This window comes from Tachysurus fulvidraco, chromosome 20 (genome assembly GCF_022655615.1).
Source record: "Tachysurus fulvidraco isolate hzauxx_2018 chromosome 20, HZAU_PFXX_2.0, whole genome shotgun sequence".
NCBI lineage: Eukaryota > Metazoa > Chordata > Actinopteri > Siluriformes > Bagridae > Tachysurus > Tachysurus fulvidraco.
Window position 1 is genome coordinate 9,422,755 of NC_062537.1, and position 21,686 is coordinate 9,444,440.

The window sequence follows — 21,686 nt, forward strand, 5'->3', positions numbered from 1 at the left end:
AAAGCTTACAACTATAACCTTAAACTGCACATGACAACAGTAATTGATACAGACAGTGGTCCAATGAGGATGGTTTTTATTAAGTCATACTGTATGCTGTGTGAAGACATTCAATGAGCCTAAATAAACAGTATGTGGTTCAATGAGCCTAAATAAACACTGTGTATTCAAACTCAAATTTTATTGACAATCATATACACAATCATATTTAGTAGATTCGGAGAAGAGCATTTTTTAAATTGTTTGTGTCAATTACAATAAAAATAATCCAAGATTAGAAAATAAACAGAGAATGTATAAGTTCTAGGTGTTGTCCTGGTTAAGGGCCTATGGGAAGAAGCTCCTCCTCATTTTCTGTGTGTTGGCCTTCAGGGAGTGGAAGAGCTTCAATGATCGCAACAGGGAGAAAAGTTGATTGTTTGAAAGACTGTGGTCTTTCATTATGTTCCAGCACTGATTGCTGTAGATATTCTGCAGGTGAGAGAACTCAGTGAAGATGGTGCATTCAGCTGGACACAATCACTCTCTGGAGAGCAGTGTTGCATAAAGTACTAGAAAGCAATACTTGAGTAAATGTACAAGTATCGTAGTAGAAAAAGACTTTGGTAGAAGTGAAAGTCACCTTTTAGAATATTACTCAAGTAAAAGTCTTAAAGTATCTGATATATACTGTACTTAAGTATCAAAAGTCATTTTCTGATATTCAATGTACTTAAGTATTTGAAGTAAAAGTTCAGTGATGATTTTATGATTTTATTTTGTAGTAACGAGTAACGAAGATGCTTAGTGGAAATATAACGGAGTAAAAGTATACATTTTATCTAGGAAATGTAGTGGAGTAAAAGTGAAAGTTGACAAATTTAAATAGCGAAGTAAAGTACAGATACGTGACATTTTTACTTAAGTACAGTAATGAAGTATTTTTACTCTGTTACATTACAACACTGCTGGAGAGGCAGCTTCATCCTTATTGGTGTTATTAATTAATGTAACCCAATAACATGACCTTTCCCATAGAGCCCACAATCCTGTTCATTTCATGCACCTTTTCAATTTCACGTACATACAATATTGAATAATCCCAGATACAATTAGGATAACTTTCAGCATATGAAGGTACTTCGGTGTGGTGCTATAGGTTCAACCAGGGCTCTCAAGTTTTGAAGACATCCTCTTCCATCGAAAATACCCTCGCTAATGAATATTTTTTTCCATTGGTTTTTGCGTTAAATCTTACCCAGACACAATAGTGCTATTTTCTAAATGGCTATTGTGTAGCCTCTTTTTTTGATTGGCTGATAAGTGTCAGGCTCGACTAAGAACTCCAGTTGAGACGCGCTTGATTCTTTCCTGGTTCCATAGAGACAGCGGTGCGGACTGATACATTTTGGGTGCTGCGGCTTATTAAATATATGATAAATAGTAAGTTTTTCTACGTGAGAATACAATGTGTGGTGGGAGAGCGTGACAAAAGACCCAAATGCGTGACTGTCATGCATATTATGTTATGCAATAACGATTTTGTGTGACAGATGGGAGTTAATGCACTGGAACAGGCATTACATCAGGTGTGTTTATTCCAGTATTGAGACACACACACACACACACACACACACACATGAACGCACACTAACTCCTAGAGCATATATCAATCACATGTGAAATTCCCGACACTGACTGTGCATTTGTGTCAAGCATTCACTCACACCCTCTGTGAGCATGCCTGTGCATGTGTGTGTGTGTGTGTGTGTGTGTGTGTGTGTGTGTGTGTGTGTGTGTGTGTGTGTGTGTGTGTGTGTGTGTGTGCATGCGGGGGCGTTAAACATTGTGTTATGTAAGTGTGAGGCCCATTGCTGTTTGGATGCTGATTATCAAATGCTCTAGTCAGGGAAATTATCCAGTATAAGAGACAATGCCAGATTTAAATGTACATCCATAGATCTTCATGTTCTTTGTATATTACTGATATTTTATTTGTTGTTATTTATCTTTCATTTGAAATCTCCTGGTTGTTGTGGTGCACAACTCGATGATGTCTGGATCAATTCCAAGCTCGGTTTACTGTCTGTGGTTCTGTACGTGCTCTCACTTTGTCTGCCCTTCAGTTTTTGCATCCTTTTTTGTGTCATAAATTCAATAAAAAATTGTTTACATTTTATGCCCACCTATGTACCCACAACATATAATGACACAGCAAAAATTTGCCTGGGTCTCTCAAAGACATTCAGAGATGTTCAGCCCAATGCTTTAAATAACTGCTATAAACCTTTTACTTAGGAATGGCTTCTATTTTGGCTGATTGATTGAGCTTTTCTGAGTCTAGGTCTCCTCCTCCTTCATGTTTCGCCATCTCGACAGAGAATTTCTGAAGTTGTTACTGTGGCCATTGGCTTGGTCACATCTTGGGAACTTCCAAATCTTTAGAAATAGTTTTATACCCTTGCCCAGATCTGACCCACACTGTAAAGTGTGTGAGCTTATACAGACATAGGTGTGCACCTTTCTAAATCATATCTAATCAGTTGAATTTGCTGTCAAGTTCTAGCGACAGCAAAGATCATTCAAAGCACAGAAGATGCGATTATGGATTATTGTGATGTTTAACACAAAGTGTGTATGCAAAAAAAAATGAAAGGGTATGAATACTTTCTGAACCCACTGTATAAGGCATGGTGTCATATGCATATTAAAAGATAACCCTTAACATCACCTGAAATCATTTAAAAACATTTATTTCACATCAGCATAAGTGTCATCAGTGATACATACAGTATGTTCTGACTGCCAAAGTGTACACTGTAATGTAATCTGAACAGCAGTGAGCGAAAGGGACACGTGAAATTTTAATCACTGCTTCCAGCAATGATAGACTTTGTCCCAAAATTAGAGAAATTTAAACACTGTTCATTTTATTATTCTGTTCAGTTCTAGGGTGCAAACTTTTCATTCTCAAAATTTCAGTTGTGTGACTGTTGTTGGTCTAGTTTTCAAGAAGTACTACACCTCTCTCTGCCTTTATACTGTTTTTCTCAGATCACAGTTTTCAATCGGTTTAGCTCCAGGATCAGCTATTCCCTTTCCAACTGTAAAAATAAATAAATAAATAAAATAGAAAAAATTTCCCAGATCAGATTTTACCATGTATATGAGCAGATGGCTTCATATTGCTGTTTCTTTCGTTCACTCTCTTTCTGTAAAAGCTGTATTTGATATGTTCTACCAAACAAGTACACAACCCATAAAATACTGCAAAACAACATAACACAAAGGATTTATGTAGAAAAATAATTTTATAAACATACAAGACATCGATATTTGTGTAAAAGCTAAATGCAGTTTCACAAAACATGTTCAAATAGCAACAGGACCTCATTTCAACTTCCCCTCCATGAAAGTCACTTTTTTGATTTAGATTTTTTTTTAAATATCTTGCATCTTATCAGTTTCCTTTACTGCTTATATTCAATAATGCTAAAAACAGCAATTAAATAGATCCAACACAATTATAGTTATCAAAATATTATATACACATAAGAGAACTAACCACAAAAAAAAAATTTAACAATCATGATTTGGAGAATCCTCTGAGTGCCTATATGGCTTTGATTTAAATAAATAGAGCTAAATACATTCAGACATGTACAAAGATAAATAAAACTTGCAGTAAACGGCCCATTTCGACAGAATGTACAGTATCGTTTAGTTATTAAAAAAACTAAAAAAAAAAAACAACAAGAAAATGTTCTGCTGCTGTTTCAAAATCTGATATAAATCTTTGTAGGCAAGTTTCCTACCAACGCTATTAACCTTAATGCAAGTTTCTCTTGGAATGAAATTAAATACTGACATTGGAATGTCACTTTGGCTTTTGCAAAAAAAAAAAAAACAAACAATTACCCAGATACAAAATGTGCTCATTACAGCGGCTGCAATCGCAAAAGCTCAAATAAATTATACACTGTATTCATTTACAATCATAGTCTATTGAAAATACACATCTGAGTAAGACTGCAAGAAGAAAAGCACACAGACCTACAGGTTTATACTTGGCTTATATGCTGGATGGCTCTCTAGTAACAAAGGAAGCGTGCAAGTCTGGAGTTTAAAGCACTTTGCAAATCAGTAAAGGCAACAGCATGTGTTACATAACAACAGTCTCAATACAGCGTGCTACACAGGCACCCAGTTCTCTCTGCCGACATAAACGCATTCTGTAAAAGCTTCTCTGTACACTTCTCTTTTAGTCTAAACACACTCCTGACCAGCTCTGAAGAAACGTACATTGTTTTTAAATAGAATTTCATATCTGTGTATAAAGCATGAGAATCTTTGAACCAGATGTCCGCTCACTTTCAGAATTCCTGTCTTTCCGAAGTGTGGCCATTGTAAAGATTGAGAGCGGAGTCCTGCTCCAGACCAAACAGAGAAAATTGCACGTTTCTAGTGCAGCCAGTGCAGAGGCTTGAAGTGCAGCTGCGTAACTGCCATCATTCAGGACACAGACCTTTTAAAGAGCCCGACTGTAACAGTGGACAACGGGGGTCACTTCCCCATCTCAAACAAACACACCACTCATGAAGGCATTTTGCTGGGTTCAATCCTCTGTGTCTGGCTGCACTCCCAACATGCCGTGCAACTCCTCTGCAGCGTAGCCCAGGAGATTCTGGAGGTCACAAACAAAGCGATAGACGTAGCGTTTTCCAGCTGTTTTGTGGATAATGTTTTTGTCGTAGTAGTAGCGCAGGCCACGGCTTAGCTTCTCATAGTTCATCTTGGGCTTGTTCTTGCGGCGGCCCCAGCGGCGTGCCACCTGCCGAGAAACACGTGCCCAAAATTTGTGAGAATTTGTGTACTCGCATATGTTGATTTTCATTATATTTCATATATTCTTGGTAATATTTACAACTTTTGAATTTAATCCTTTTGAATAAAACATGTCCAGTCACCTTGACTTATTATTACTAGACACTTAAATTAATCTAAAATAGTGAAGACCTTAATGCTAACTCCCTTACCTCATCAGGGTCAGTGAGTTTGAACTCCCAGCCATCTCCAGTCCAGCTAATGATGCCTTGACAGGTTGTATCTGTCAGGAGCTCCAGCAGAAACTGCCACAACTGAATAGGGCCACTTCCTATAAAGGTCACCACATTAATAGCATGGGTTTAATTAAAGTCAGAGAGTAAAAAAGTACAAAAATGAATGAAAGAGACTAATGCACCACACACCAGTGAATCCAGCAAGCACAGCGGCAGGGATGACAGGTTTGCCCTGCTCCAGCGGCTCGTTTCTCTCTTGTACATAGTCTTTAAAGGACAGGCCTTGCTTGCCCAGGCTCAGTGGCACTGCGCTGTACTCGTCATCAAAACTGTCATAAGATGGCACACGCTGGGTGTCGGCCAGGGATGACTGACTGCCCCATGAGTGCAGGACACGCTCGGTTCCCTCCAAACTGTCCACACTCTCGACAGAAGTCTGCTCATGGGATGAAACTACAGGATGACAGACAAATTGTCATTATAATCATCATAATGTTCTAACAGCATGTCAGGACACAGATTTGTTTAAGCAAACGGTTTATTAGACTCACAGTGTGTGTTAAGGTGTGGCTGTGCTTTGCCAGTTGGGAATTCCTGATTGATGTAGCTGACGTTCACCGTGCTCAGTTGAGGTTTTGGGAACATGGAGAAATCTGGCTCAGAGATCAGAGGGGTGGGACTATCCGGGGCTTCAAATAACTCCCTTAGGAGGCTGCTAGTGTTCTCTGTGGCCTGAAGCGCATACTGTGTGTCCTCCACACTGAAACCTTTAAACACAAACATTTGAGAGATGTATTAAAAACAGAGATTTTTTATTATTATTATTATTACTATTATTATTATTATTATTATTATTATTATTATTTTAAGCTGTTTGAAAAGGTCACTGCAAAACTGAAATATTTAAAAATCCCATCTCTAAATGTTCATCATATCTCTGCTCGGCATTTATTTTAAAAATATGCTTTATTCGTAGTGGAATCAATAGTTTGCTGTTTATTTAACAAGAATTAGAGATTTTGTTATATCTATACTGATTTATTTAAATGCACTAAAATACACAGACATACAAAAACAGACATGACTAAGATGCCTGCTTTAGAAAAACCACATAAACACATGCAGGAGAAAAGGCTTTACCTCTCATCATCTGTTCTAGGTGCTCCCAAAGAATATCGCCCACGAAATCTGGAGCTAATTCCAAAAAACCGTCTTTCCCCAGGTCACACAACTCCTGGCCGCTCATATCAAACTTGAAGAAGTTCACATTGGTGAGGCTGAACTCACTAGCAGCCCAGTGCAGCCACTGTTGGACATGCTGCTTGTTCCATTTAAATGGATCTGAAAGATGAATCGTTAACCATGAAACTAAACACTAAAACTCATTTGAATGAATAAAACCTCTGTGTGTTTATCATGTCTGAACAGATTAAGAAGCAGATAGTGACTCACTGTTTGAGATGCCCCAGATGCATTGGACTTTGCTGAATCCATTAAAACTGTCTTTCAGTGCTTGGCTCATCACTGCTTTGCTGCAGGGAGTCAGCAGTGGTACAGAGCATAGTCCCAGGTCTGAAAAACAGTAAACAAGCTACTCCATAAGACAAAATGAAATTACGGCTCTAACGTTACAATTTTAGATTGATGAAAATGGCATTCATTTTCATTTATTTATTTATTTATTTTTTGGGCCTATACAAAATTTCTGTTCCTGTCTGTGCACGCTAGCATTTCTTTGTGCCTTTGAGTCATGTGTACAATGCATTACTGACTGTAAACTTGAACTAATGTATTTCTCATGGGGTGTGTTTTGGTCTCATACCTTGTGGAACACACTCCAAACCAGATGGGACTTCCTGAGCTGCCTGTTCCTGCTGCACTAATGGGTAAAAACCAGAGAATAGAGACATGGGGTCTTCAAACAGCTCCAACGCAACCTGCCTCTGTAAAATAAATAAATAAATAAATAAATAAATAAATAAATAAATAAATAAGCAAGCAAGCAAGCATCACTTTATGAGCATAGTGAGTGCCACAATATCATTGTACCACACTAAAGGGCCAACATGTCCTCAAACTAATTACAGTAAGCAGTAAATTCAGAATAATATTTACGGCCATCTGAATGACAAGCTTGCTAATTACATAAAAATACAGACAATGGGTCATTAAAATGTACAATGTCTGTTGAAAGTCACACAAGTAACGCACAAGAGAGAAAAGCCCACGAGGGCGCTCCCTTTCTACACCGGCATTACTACTCAAACACGAAAAGTTGGAGCCTTTTGACCATATTTGGGTTTCCTGTTCCGTATCAACCAGGCTGCGCGTGGGCAGAACCTCCAATGAGGAAGCAGCAGGGCTACTGTTCAAAATCAGATTAAAACCTGTCCTGTTCCTTTTAGATTCGATTCGATTCGACCCATTTTTACAGCGATCAAACTCGGCTACAAAGCTTCAAACACACATGATTCTGAATCCGAGATGACGTCATATAATTTATTATATTAAATTAACCAGAAGGAATGAAAAGAATCTGATATATAAATAGGTCTGATGATGATATATCACTAGGTCTGATGAGAATTATTTAATCCCTCTGAACGTTAGATTGAAGTGTGAATTAGATGTGAACTTAATTCGGACTGTTGTGAGTTACACAAACGATCAGGTTTATACAGAAAACTAACAGAGAGCTTCCGACATGTTGGGAGGAAACGTAGCCTGTGCTGCTCACCTTTAGGCGCCGGTAGCCTGATGACAGAGGGGTCACTTGGTCCATGCTGAAGTCACACATTATTCCGCACTCTGCAAAATAACCAAGAAATTTAAGTTGTTAAAGTCTCACTTCCTCATATACAGCGCGCAAGCTAAGCACTTAAATGGTCCAATCTGCGTTTATTCCTGCCATGCGTCATATTTATGTTTTACCCATAGTTTACACTTTTATAGGGGGAAGGGGGTGTTGGTTGGGGTTGGTGTGTTGTGTTAGTTGGGGTTGGTGGTTGGGGTCTTGTGTTAGTTGGGGTTGGTGGTTGCAGGGGGTGTTGGTTGGAGGTGTTGTGTTAGTTGGGGTTGGGAAAGGAAGTGTTGTGTTAGTTGGGGTTGGAGGTTGGGGAAGGGGGTGTTGTGTTAGTTGGGGTTGGTGGTTGGGGAAGGGGGTGTTGTGTTAGTTGGGGTTGGTGGTTGGGGAAGGGGCTGTTGTGTTAGTTGGGATTCCTCATTGCTGAGAAGTGACTCATCACACAGCAGTTAGAAGCCTGGGAGGACCCTGGAATAACAAGATAAGCGACCACCAGATTATCTGTATTAAACATCGCGGTCGAGACCCATTATATAATTCATACCATGCATGTAAATCTCAAACTAATATGTCTACTAAGAATTGCTCTAATCTCTTGACAAACTAAGCCAATTAACTAGACGACTATCCTAAATACGGGTGCGAGTTGCTGGGATCAGCTCAGCTGTAATCGTCCCTAATTCCCAAAAGGATCATAAACCAAAGCCTACTGACCTGTTGAATGTTTCCGAGGAGGCAGTAAAGAATTGTCAAAACGCAGTTTCCCTGTAGAGTTAGTCCTTAATTAACAGGCTATATTTTGAAAGTAATCCAGTGAATAATCGCCCGGCTGATTCACTAAAGCGGTGCGTATTAATAACACAGAGATCTGCGGATGAATGAAGGAGCGCGCGCCTCTCAGCGCTCTTTACAGGAGGAGGTGGGCGGGGCCACAAGACTCCGCCTCTTGTCGTAAAAACTGGTCTGACGCTCGAACAAACATTACCATGGTTTCACTAGAAGACAGAAGATGGTTTCACTTTTTTTTTACTCAAGAACCTCAGTCATGAAATAATTTGTATTAATTCTTATTCCACAGTGCTGTTGAATGTTCTGTTCTGATTGGTGGAATATTGATTTCATTCTCACACAGTAGCTGTCTGCAAGGTGTTTAATAATGTAATGTAACATTCCAATTAAGCAATATTGAACAAGAAAGAGTTGCAACACTACTCTAGTAACCACGATGTGGCAACACGACTCTAGTAACCATTGTAAATTAAATGGACACAGAGGAGCGCAGTGATAAACCCCAGTGTGGTTATAGGATATACAGGCTCTTGGAACACAACATGACCAAAACATGGAAAGATGATGACCTTGTCAGAAGAATCATGTTTTTATTTACATTTATTTAATTTTTTTATGCTGCGACCTGAACGCAGCTTTATATCATGTGTATGTCTGGTTGTGCGCATCACTTATCTAGAGAAGGGATGGATGTATGGATGTTAATTTTAACACATACCACCTACCTAAATGTTGTTGCAGACTAAGTATGTCCGTTCATGACTAATGGCACTTTCAGCTGGATAATGCTTATTCACACACTGCAAAAAAATATATTTAGGAATGGTTTGAGGAACATGAAAAAGAGTTTAAGATGTGGTAGGCTAGTGGTAGGGTGTGAGTTCGATCCCAGGTCCACCAAGCTGCCACTGTTGGGGGCCTTAGCAAGGCCCTTAACCCTCAATTGTTCAGTTGTATAAAAATGAGATGGAAATGAATTGTGGAGTCCATGCCTCAATGGGTCAGAGGCTGATCCATGTATATTTAAACAGAATTTATGAAGGTGTACTTTGTACTTTAACAAAGTTTTGTACTTCTTTAGAATTACATTCTTACTACACACAAGGACAAGCATTTTTTTTTCACCTCTGTGTGACTAAATGTATTTGCTTATGTGAGTATGTGTGTTAGGTCTCAACCTCTTTGTGAAGAACAACAAGGTGCCTCCTGTTTGCCCTACCCAGTGTTTAGCACGTCTGTGCCGCTTTAACACCTACATCCATTTAGTATGCAGTGTGAATGAGATCACTCACCACTCGTGTTTCTGCATCGTCCACTATTTACACACAACCCCTACCTCTATCTATTTCCTGGCAACAAAACTAGCAATATGTCTAAGGCTTTGTCTTCTTTTCATAACAAAATAATTAATATTAGATCAAGACTTGTTTCTATACGATTTAATGTTCTGCCACAAACAATTTAATTTCATTAAATTTTTTAATCACTATACATAGTGATTTTAATAAAACAATGCAGCTAAAACCCACAACTTGCCCTCTAGACCCTGCATTTTGCAGAATTCTTTTTAAAAGTCATTTCACCATAAAGCATATGCAAATCTCTTTATGTTTGCAGCAGAAAATACATCACTTATCACTTTCATCTTCTGTAAAGTTTGAGTGCTCAAGCCCACCGCTGTTCACTTTGCTGACTCAGTACTGTGTAGCAATGCACTTTTTGAACCACATCAAGTTTGCCTATGACACGAGCATGGTGGGTCTCATCAGCGAGAACGACGAGTCAGCATACAGAGAGGAGGTGCAACATCTAACTGCCTGATGTAAATCCAACAACCTGTCTCTGAATGTTGATAAAACTAAAGAGATGGATGTTGACTTCAGGAGAGCACAGAGAGACCACTCTCTGTTGAACATCTACGGATCCTCCGTAGAGATCGTCAAGTGCACCAAATTCCTTAGTGTTCTTCTGTTGGAGAACTTCACCTGGTCACTCAACACCAGCTCCATCTCCATCTCCCTCCACCCCTCCTGACTACTTTATACGGAGGGACAATCGAGAGCATCCTGAGAACTGCATAACTGTCTGGTTTGGGAACTTACCCCGTCTCTGATCGCAAGACTCTGCAGTGGATAGTGAGGACAGCTGAGAAGATCATTGGAGTCTCTCTTCCCTCTGTCATGGACATTTACACCACATGCTGCATTCAAAAAGTCAACAGCATTGTGGATGACTCCACACACCCCTCACACACACTCTTCACCCTCCTGCTGTCTGGAAAAAGGTACCAAAGCATTCAGGCCCTCATAACCAGACTGTGTAACAGTTTCTTTCCCACAAGCCATCAGACTCCTCAACAAATGAACTGAACTGTACCGAGCAAACACACACACACTCAACTGTGTGGACTTCACTGACCTGAACCAAATACACACTCATCCAATATACATCCATGTCTACAGCACCATCCTTATCAAACAGTTTACATGTTGTTTTACATACGGTTTTTCTCTTTGCACATGCTGTCTTACACATTCAGTCAATTGCTGTTTTGCACAATTCATTACAATACCTCACATAACTGCTGCTATTACATAAGTGATTTTTGCCATGTACTGTAAAATATTCAGTATGTACACTGGTCGGTGCTGCTTTTGTGTATTTTCTTGTAGTGTTTTTTGTCTCGCACTGTAAGCACCAGGCAGCACAGATGCACTTTATGTGGTCAGGAATAACTTACTTAACTCCTTAATTCTGCGTTGTTCTATGTAGCTCTGTTTTTGTTCTAAGTTTGTCCTGGAGAAACATTGTCTCTTTTCACTATGTACTGCATTTATTTCCATCCAGAGTTGCAGTAATTACTTACCAAGATCTTGTATTGATGACAGGAGAGTACTGTGGGACCGCTGCGTGCAGTCTTTTCCAGCACATCCCAAAGATTCTCAGTGGGGTTAAGGTCTGGACTCTGTGATGGTTAATCCATGTGTAAATATAATGTCTCGTTCTTTTTAATCCTCTCTTTCACTCTTTGTTTGAGCCTGTTGTAACCAGGCATTGTCATCTTGGTAATCAATGGAAAAAATTCACTGATGAAAAAGCCTGCTCATTCAGTATATTCAGGTAGTAAGCTGATCTCATTTTTGAACACATAACGTTGCTGAACCGGGACCTGACCAACTGAAGCAACCTTGTATCAGAACACTGCCCACACAGGCTTGTACAGTAGGCACTAATCATGATGGGTGCATCACTTCGTTTGCATCTCTTCTTACCCTTCTCATCCTATCACTTTGGGACAAGGTAAATCTTCACTCAACAGATCACATGACATTTTCATTGCTCCAGATTCCAATCTTTATGTTCCCTAGCAAACTGAACCTGTTTTTTCGATTAACTTCACTGATAAGTGTCTTTCCTAATGCTACACAGCTATGTAGTCCCAGTCCCTTCAGTTCTCTTCACTCTTTGTATGTGGAAACCAGATTTAGTGTTCTGGGTCACTGCTCAGAAAGTCAGGGTTCAAGCCTCAACACCACCAAGCTGATGGGTGCTTGACCAAGGTGCTGAGCTCTGCTTCAGGTGTGCTGTATGATAGCTTCCTCTAATGTTATTTTCTAAATGATTTATATTTTCTTATTATTGCTGCTCATATTGTTCCTTATATATTAAATGATGTTATAATAATAATAATAATAATAATAATAATAATAATAATAATAATAATAATAATAATAATAACTATGTAATTTAGCTCTAACTTCTTGCTGTTGTGACTTTATGAGTATATAAATAGGTCTATGAGTTATCAATATTTCTTTAATAACTTTGGCATTATGCCATAATAAAGGCAGTGTGATGAATAACTACACTGCAATTATCCAGCAGTAAAACATCTACATGTTGGACCTGGGGAACAATTAAACGCTGATTAAATGTCAAGAATGAGCTCTGACGTGACTAACATTTTGAAATAAAGACACAAGCAAAGATTTACTTGACTTTTCACCTTCTCTGCTTAGTGGAGCTCAGTAGTTTATGAAATGGGTATAGCTTGAAACTTATTTAAATTAGATAATAATAATAATAATAATAATAATAATAATAATAATAATAATAATAATAATAATAATTCTTCTTCTTCTTCTTCTTCTTCTTCTTATTATTATTATTATTATTATTATTATTATTATTATTATTATTATTATTATTATTATTATTATTATTATTATTAACACTCATTCACTTTATTTTCAGTAATGTCTTTAACCTGATCAGGTCTGCAGTGAAATCTTGAGAATAGTGGGAATGAGATGGGAAAAACCCAGTTTTAACTGTATGCGCACGCACATGCGCACACACATGCGCACACACATGCGCACTCACGTTCACACTTTTACATAAGGGCAATTTAGAATAGATTAGAAACCTTTATTTTTTCACATATACATTACAGCACAGTGAAATTCTTTCTTCACATATTCTTTCTTACATACAAGAATGTGCTCAAAAGTGGGAAGAAAATTGAGGCCAAGGAAGAAACCCACACAGACAGGAAGAACATGGACAGAAAGTCAAGCAAGGACCTCAATATTATTATTATTATTATTATTATTATTATTATTATTATTATTATTATTATTATTTGTTATTCTCACTCTTATTCCCATTCTAACATGTAGGATTCCTACAATACTGTGTATAAACCGATGACACAAAAGCTGTAGAATTATATAAACGATAAATTCTCCACAATGCTGTGACATGCTTCTTTGTGTACAAGTACAAGCACACTGTCACTAGCAGTGAGCCACCAGACAAAAGCACCCTCATAACATTTTACAACTTGACTTTATTAGAATTGTGCATGGTAGAACACTTTCGTAATACAGCAGAACAGCTTAAACAGGAGGTTTTTGACTGAAGAGATGTGCAGTGGAGGTTTATGTGTTTTATTACAGTGGGCTTAATGTCAGTCCTGGAGATCACTTAACTTTTAATGGTGCTGCTTAAAGACATCGGAAGCTGCTGAAACTCATTAAGTGTATTATTAGTGAGCAATGAGCTAGTGACTAAATCACCAAACTGCACTGGAATTTTCTAATACAACATTTTTAATTTGGCTTCCACATGTTAAAATGTTCTATAAACAGAATTCTGTCGTTCTTGTCATTTTTATAAATATAAATAGGTAGAGTTTCTGAAATGGCATTAATCTTTATTAACTGTAATTTAGAATGACATAAGGGTAAGTGTTCTTTTCATGTCTGCAGAACACAGCACTTTTCATATTATGATTTTGTTTTTCCATCACATTGACTGTTGCTTAGCAACTCATGGCCTTCTGCTGTCCAATATGTGTGAGGGAAGATAAAAAGTCCCTTAGTGCTTCTCTCTCTCTCTCTCTCTCTCTCTCTCTCTCTCTCTCTCTCTCTCTCTCTCTCTCTCTCTCTCTCTCTCTCTCTCTCTCGCTCTTCAGACATACAAACACACCTACACACTCTATGTAGATGCACACACAAAAACATTGCACATGCATGCTCTGCACACATTTGCAGACATCCGTACACACCGATCTATCGAAACGTTGCACAATACACATCACACACCCACACACTGTGTACAGATAAGCTTGCTACAAACACACACTGCACAATGATATGTAATAAATGTAATTTAATAAATACAGCATGTCAAAGTCTCAGCAAACACTAATACAACAAGCACACACACACACACACACACACACACACACACACACACACACACACACACACACACACACACACACACACACACACACATACACGTAAAGATCTCATCTGGTATTGTGCAACAGAGTCAAACACGGCATGATAAAAAATAAAACACATAAAATCCATCTCCCCCCACACACGGCCTCATAATGCACTTACACAACCATCACCAGCCAAACATTGTATGTATGATATATCTTGCATGGCCCAGATTCTGCCTTTTTTATTAGTGCTAATGCCACCACAGGGGTGACTTTTACTGGATTAGTTACATTTTAAAACTCAGCACAGCAAATCAGGCCTCATATCAAGTGTGGTTATGATTCAGTCATTTGTCAGATGCTTTTATCCAAAGAGACCAACAATCCAATCCAAGCACTGAGCTGAGGTCAAGAGCACCAAACCGCACAGCTCATTCTGGTCCATCTGATATAATCACATCCTTTGGGATAGAAAATAAAAAAAGAAATGATCCAATATAACCCACTGAAGTCCTTGATTTTAGACTAGCAGAAAAGCTTATCTCATTTCCCATGTGGCTTGTTTTTTTTGCTTCATTTTACACGATCATTTTTCCATACTGAGCTGCAGGTGGATCTAAGACTCACTGTACAATTATTACTCTTTCTTCTCTTTTCATGCATTATGCTCATATGTATATGTATATGTATATGTATATGTATATAACAACAATCTGTTCATTAATTTTTTTAATCCATCATTACATACTGCAGATATTAAGAAAGTGAGCCATTAATATATTATAATAAATAAATATTTTGTTCTGTATTTTATAAAAAAAAATTGACAACTACTAATAAATACTTATCATTATACACAAAAGTGAGTGATAATAAATCAAAAGCTAATAATGCAGTGACATTTTCTGAGGAATTTATTTTGATAATTAAGAATAAAAAACTGTGTTATAGTAAGGTTTATAATTTATATATTTCTTATTATTATTATGTTTAATAATATTGTATTTATAATTGCTATCTTTATAGCTTTATAGCTGGATAGATAAACTGTGTGTGTGTGTGTGTGTGTGTGTGTGTGTGTGTGTGTGTGTGTGTGTGTGTGTGTGTGTGTGTGTGTGTGTGTGTGTGTGTGTGTGTGTGTGTGTGTGTGTGTGATGAACTAAGTGCTATAGCTGAATTTATTTAGTGGCAATGTGGCGCCACCTGCTGGCTGATCTCTATGTTTACTTTTACTACAACAACAACAACGACAACAACATCAACGACAACAACAACAACAACAATAATAATACAGTGAATTAATAATAATAATAATAATAATAACAACAACAACAACAACAAAAACAACAACAACAATAATAATAGTGATATCATTATGATATCACTATAATAACAATAACAATAACAATAACAATAACAATAACAATAACAATAACAATAACAATAATAATAATAATAACAACAACAACAACAATAATAATAACAATTATTATTATTGTTGTTGTTGTTGTTATTATTATTATTATTATTATTATTATTATTATTATTATTATTATTATTATTATTATTATTGTTATTATTATTGTTATTAATCCTGAACGCACTGACATTTTATTTCATATTATTCTATAGTGTCTTATATACATTGTAAACACAATAGCATGTTTACAATAGAATTGCGTTGAGCAATATATTAATAATTTTCTATAATAAATGTTGTTACAGATACACATACAACTGTGCCAGTGTAGGTATTATTAGGCATTTGTGCTGATAAAATCACAAGCTCAGCTTTAAGAAAACAAAAAATCTTCAACACCCACAAGACAGCTTATTTGGAGAAACTCTCTCCACCCTGTGTTGCTGGGGGAAAAAAGTCAAAATATAATGTGGCCATTTTTCATGTGTAATTAGGCAGTGAAATGTGATCCCTTGCTGGAGAGAGGCCACTTCAAGAACACACACACACACACACACACACACACACACACACACACACACACACACACACACACACACACACACACACACACACACACACACACACTCACACAGGACTAAGAAAATGCAATGGCTTCCAGACTTCTCCTCAATCTTCTCTGTCTAGACTCTACGTTGCACCTTTTCTCCTGATCCCTCCTCTACTCCTTAACACACACACCCCTCCTTCCTGAACACTATACACTGGATGCCAGAAGTTTGAGGATTTCTAAGTAGCTGAATCCTGAAGCTTGAGACACGTGTGACAGAATTTTACAATTTAGCAGGCCAGATGTTGGACTCTGTGTGTGTGTGTGTGTGTGTGTGTGTGTGTGTGTGTGTGTGTGTGTGTGTGTGTGTGTGTGTGTGTGTGTGTGTGTGTGTGTGTGAATAATTGCATGCTGACAGGGCTCTCATAGACAGGCGCCAGCCACGAAAGAAATGAAATGTAGAAAAATGACTTGCCGTATTTTTCGACGCACTCCTACATTGTGCTCTTTTGTTTAAGTAGAAGGCAGCCTTGTTTAAGTGTTGACAGCCTGTATGGTGCAAAAACGATGATATACCACAGATTTCAAAGGGAAAAAAGAGTTTAGGATAGGCCCCATAAAGTTGTATGATAATGATCCCTTTTAGGGCTAAGTTATACATTTCTAAAGCCCTTTCACCGAAAGTCTCATCAATTCTCCAAACCAGCAACTATCTATTTATACAGCATCAGTTCAGAGCTCAAAATAGCATGTGGACATTTAAATACTAGAGTATTATCTGCAATGTAGACACTGTACATATTAAAAAAAACTAGATCCGTGTCAGAGCAATAAATTGCATGGTTGCCTTTTTGTTTATTTTGGAATAAGGGATTATTCCTAATAGATATGTTAAGAGTGTTAAGTACCGCATCAGTCTGAGCCTGAAGAAGCCGAGGGAATAATCACTTATTAGGATGACAGTGTAAGAGAAAGTGTGTGTGTGAATGTGTGTGGCTGAAATATGCTCTTCTCAGTCATGGGTCTTTTTTCCCACTTGTTTATAAGCATCACAATATATTTTTTTCATGTGTGCAGCTGTTGCACCTCCTGCTACTTGTGTTTTATCTTTCAAAATGTCTAAACTGACATTTATTTCCTGACCTCTTTGAGTGCGTATTTATCTGTCCCACAAAGACAAGTCATTTTGACCTGGGATCTCTAAAGAGAATGGTGCATGATCCTCTTGGACACATCCTCTTATTTATTTATTTATTTATTTATTTATTTATTTATTTATTTATTTATTTATTTATTTTGTTTGTTTGTTTGTTTGTTTGTTTGTTTGTTTGTTTGTTTGTTTGTTTGTTTGTACATATAATGAACATATGATCTTGTGCCTTCTTGAGCATCTGTGAATGTTTGCACCACTTGTAATAGTTGTGTACTTTTCTCTATGTTGTCTCAGTGTGAAATTACTCATCGAAAATATAAAAGCGTAAAACAACACAGTGTTAAAAATTCAAGCTTCTGTCAACTTTTGAACTGGTTCATATGCAACAAGTCATTTAATAATTCATTTCAATTATGTTATTATTGTTATTTGTGTATTATATGTAAATATCTTACAACCCCTTTTGTGAATAAGCACTTTATCTTGGCCTGTACTGGGAACACTGGGAGTGAGATGTCCATAAACCTGTAACTATACACAGACCCGAGCATTGGATTGTACTGGAAATCCTACGCTACCCGCGTTTGCTTGTTATTTCTTTACTGATTCAAAAAAATTAGCTGCAACATTTTTTAACAAACAAACAAACAAACAAACAAACAAACAAACAAACAAACAAACAAACAAACAAACAAACAAAACTAACAGTCCTACAGACAAAAAACTTTGATAAAACATATTACTGACTATTCATCTTAATATGTTTACTATACGGTATATATTTCTTTTGTGTTATAAAATCATGCTTTATATGTTTCATATTATATATTTCACTTCAAAAATCTGCTCGCAGATATGAATTCTCAGATTCATGTCAACAGGTTTTCTGTTCATTTCTCAGTACAAGCAAAGGGGTTGAACGTCCTGTCCTTAATAATACGCTACAGATGTGCTGAATATAGATTAAAACTGATGAGCCTCAACTTCAAATGTATTCATGTCCAGTACATAGCTGATGATTTCCCTTCCGGTGAGCGGCAAAAAATGTCTTCCAGATTAAAAACACATATCGACAAGTTCTTTTTATTGATTCAACATAACCTGCCTGACTGAAATATTTCACACGCAAGGAAACAACAATATTAAATAATTGATGATTTTGAAAGTTTAATAGAGAAAACTTCAATCTGAGGCATTGAACAGTGAAGCTGCGACACTCAGATGTGTGTACAGTACAGTATGTTTGAGTGTGTATACAGTACATACTGCTGGGTGGGTGGTTAGGGGCATACTATGAGTTTTTGCTGACATCCTTCTCGCTTTCTCCCACTCTTTCTTTTCACCAGTGTGCTTCTTTTATATTGTATCTTTCTGTCTCTGGCAGACCAGAGGAATGTCTGATGCAGCAGTGCCTGTGCTCCTGCTCTCCTGCTGCTGTGCACTGAAAACGAAAAAAAAAGAAGAGAAAGAGGGAAAGTTCGAGACTAGACCACAGAAATGTAAACATGTCTGGAGCTAAAATAACTCTGCTTTCATAGAAAACACCCCTCAGTGACAGTGTTGAGAGCTACACCCTCAACTAAGCTCAACTCCAGGAGAGTGTGTCCTGTCCTGTAACCACACCGTATCGTTCCCCAGTCAAAGAGGCTAATTTTACACATGATCATCTTCTGAAAATGATGTGAAAACAAAAGGAGGAAAAATTCTTGGAAACTAATTGGTTGAAGTAATTGTTTAGGAGAATGACAAAAAAATGTCAATTTTGAATTGGCTTTTTTTTGAATAGCTCATTATAGAGCAAGGCTACATTCTAAGCCACATGCTACTATTCAAAATTGTGTAGCTACTAGAAGTTTGCCCCTAGAAGCAGTGTATAATTTTAACCAACTATAAAGTACAGTAGTATATGGTTTCAGCTGTAGAATGAATAAAGATCAGAAGTAGAGATAACACCAGTTTTGATAAAAAAAAAAACTGTGAAATTCAGACAGATACAACACCAGCATCTGAACATATAAAGTTACGCTTGCTAAAATAACTGGAGCTTTATCGTGATTTGTTCTTGTACCTCGTGACACAACCTATATATCAAATTTATTCACTGTCAGTTCACGTCTGTCGGCAATATGCATGATTTGTTCTGCATTAAGAATGTTTGTGCTATAGCGTACACTAGACTAGACTATAAACAATGAGAACTACGTTTCCCTTTAAAAATTGTAGTGTGGGTCATGTGAAGTACTTTTATTAGAATGAATGTTGTTTTGTTAATAACAGATGAGTTATTTCTTAAAATAATTTACTGTAGTTTGTACCAAATATCAAATTAATATTTATCCAGCATTCAGAATTGTATTGATATTTTGTGCTGTTTATAAAGTTACAGTTTAAATGTTCTAGAATGTTTTTCCGAGATAATTTTTTGGGACGTATAAAACTGTTATGTGGAAAGAAAAAAGTTCAATCACCTGGTTGTACAAATGTGCACATCTTTTAACTAATTCTAGTTTAAAGTAAATTTTGTAATATAACATAATATGGCTATTTTATTCCACTTTTCCTCTGTACTTCCTGTGCACAGCCCTCTTCACATAATTCCACAGGTTTCAATAGGATTTAGATCTGAGCTCCTTATTCCAAAAGGTGACTCTTCTTTTTTTGACTGAGATTTATCATTGAAGGATAATTGGAATTTGGAGATATCTATGATTTCCTCTGCCTTGACCAAGGCTCCAGTCCCAGCTGACGAGAATGAGCCCAATAACACAATACTGCCACCACCATGCTTCACTTTGGGAATGATATTTTTTCGGTGATAAGCTGCCTTGTTTTTGAAGCAAACATATCTTTTAAAATGATGCCAAAAGAGTTCTGCCTTAGTTTTATCAGATCATAACACATTTTGCTACATGGTTTTGAGTGATTTGGATGGATTTCAAAGTTTTTTCTTTGTGATAAAAGGCATCTGCAGTGCCCAGTCATCTGAGGAATACAAGATACATGACAGATATTTCTTTAATGTCACTGTAGGTCTCCTGACAGCCTCTGTGATAAGTTTCTTCTTGTCCTTTTCTTGTCCTATTTAGGAGGGACCTTCTATTCTTGGTAATATATGTGGTGCTCCATTTGATCTATTTATTGATGATGGTCTTCATAAGATTACACATTGATCACACACACACACACACACACACACACACACACACACACACACACACACACACACACGCACACACACACACACACACACACACACTTCATTGATAATATATATATATATATATATATATATATATATATATATATATATATATATATATATATATATATATATATATATATATATATATATATATAAATTACTTTTAAGCATAAGAGTAAATGTGATTGGCACATTTAATTTAATAATGAGCACCCCCCACAAACACACACACCTTTTTAATAGCTAAATGTTTTTCAACCATTGCAACAATTGCTTGAAAGTTGCTATATAACATTAAAGTTGAAAGCACTGATATGTTTTATCTTGGTTTCATTTTTTTCTGTAAATTTCACAGTAGTGTGTAGGCATTGTATGTACATTGTACAGTCACATTTTCATTTAATAGAGATGAATATTTGAGGGTACTACTCTAGCGACGAGGAAAAGGTTCACTTTAGCACCATTTTTCCTTGGATGATACAGAAAACCTGTTTTATCTACATGCACAAACCCAAGAAAGTGAAAAGCATTCAAATATCAAACTCTGACAAGTTGTTCCTTTAAATCTCTCCAAATATATTGAACATGTGCTGATATTCTTTCAAGGGAAGGTTAAGTGCCATACTTTGTAAAAATAATAATAATAATATGTCAGTTCTTAAATATGCTATTAATATTTTATTTAGTTCCATAAAGAGAGTCAATCATTCTGAAGCTGGCTGTATACCACAAACTGTGAAACCAGAATCTATGGTTATGATACAGGGAACATTTCACACGACTTTTTAGTTACAGGCAAAACGTGCAGTCAGAAAAGAGTTCAGGTTCGTTTGCTCTCTCTCTCTCTCTCTCTCTCTCTCTCTCTCTCTCTCTCTCTCTCTCTCTCTCTCTCTCTCTCTCTCTCTCTCTCTCACACACACACACACACACACACACACACACACGCACGCACACACACACACACACACACACACACACACACACACACACACACAC

General features: G+C 37.0%; 1 protein-coding gene across 1 annotated transcript; it reads right to left on the reverse strand.

The window, feature by feature from the left end:
- Positions 1 to 2,716: 2,716 nt before the first annotated feature.
- Positions 2,717 to 8,727, reverse strand: ets2 (v-ets avian erythroblastosis virus E26 oncogene homolog 2). Its single transcript, XM_027151556.2, has 9 exons — positions 8,557 to 8,727; positions 7,777 to 7,847; positions 6,862 to 6,982; positions 6,492 to 6,611; positions 6,180 to 6,380; positions 5,591 to 5,806; positions 5,229 to 5,492; positions 5,016 to 5,134; positions 2,717 to 4,810 (listed from the first exon to the last, which is right to left on the reverse strand). The coding sequence occupies exons 2-9, from the start codon at positions 7,834 to 7,836 to the stop codon at positions 4,595 to 4,597; spliced, it is 1,317 nt and encodes a 438-aa protein (XP_027007357.1). The 5' UTR covers positions 7,837 to 7,847; positions 8,557 to 8,727; the 3' UTR covers positions 2,717 to 4,594.
- Positions 8,728 to 21,686: the final 12,959 nt, after the last annotated feature.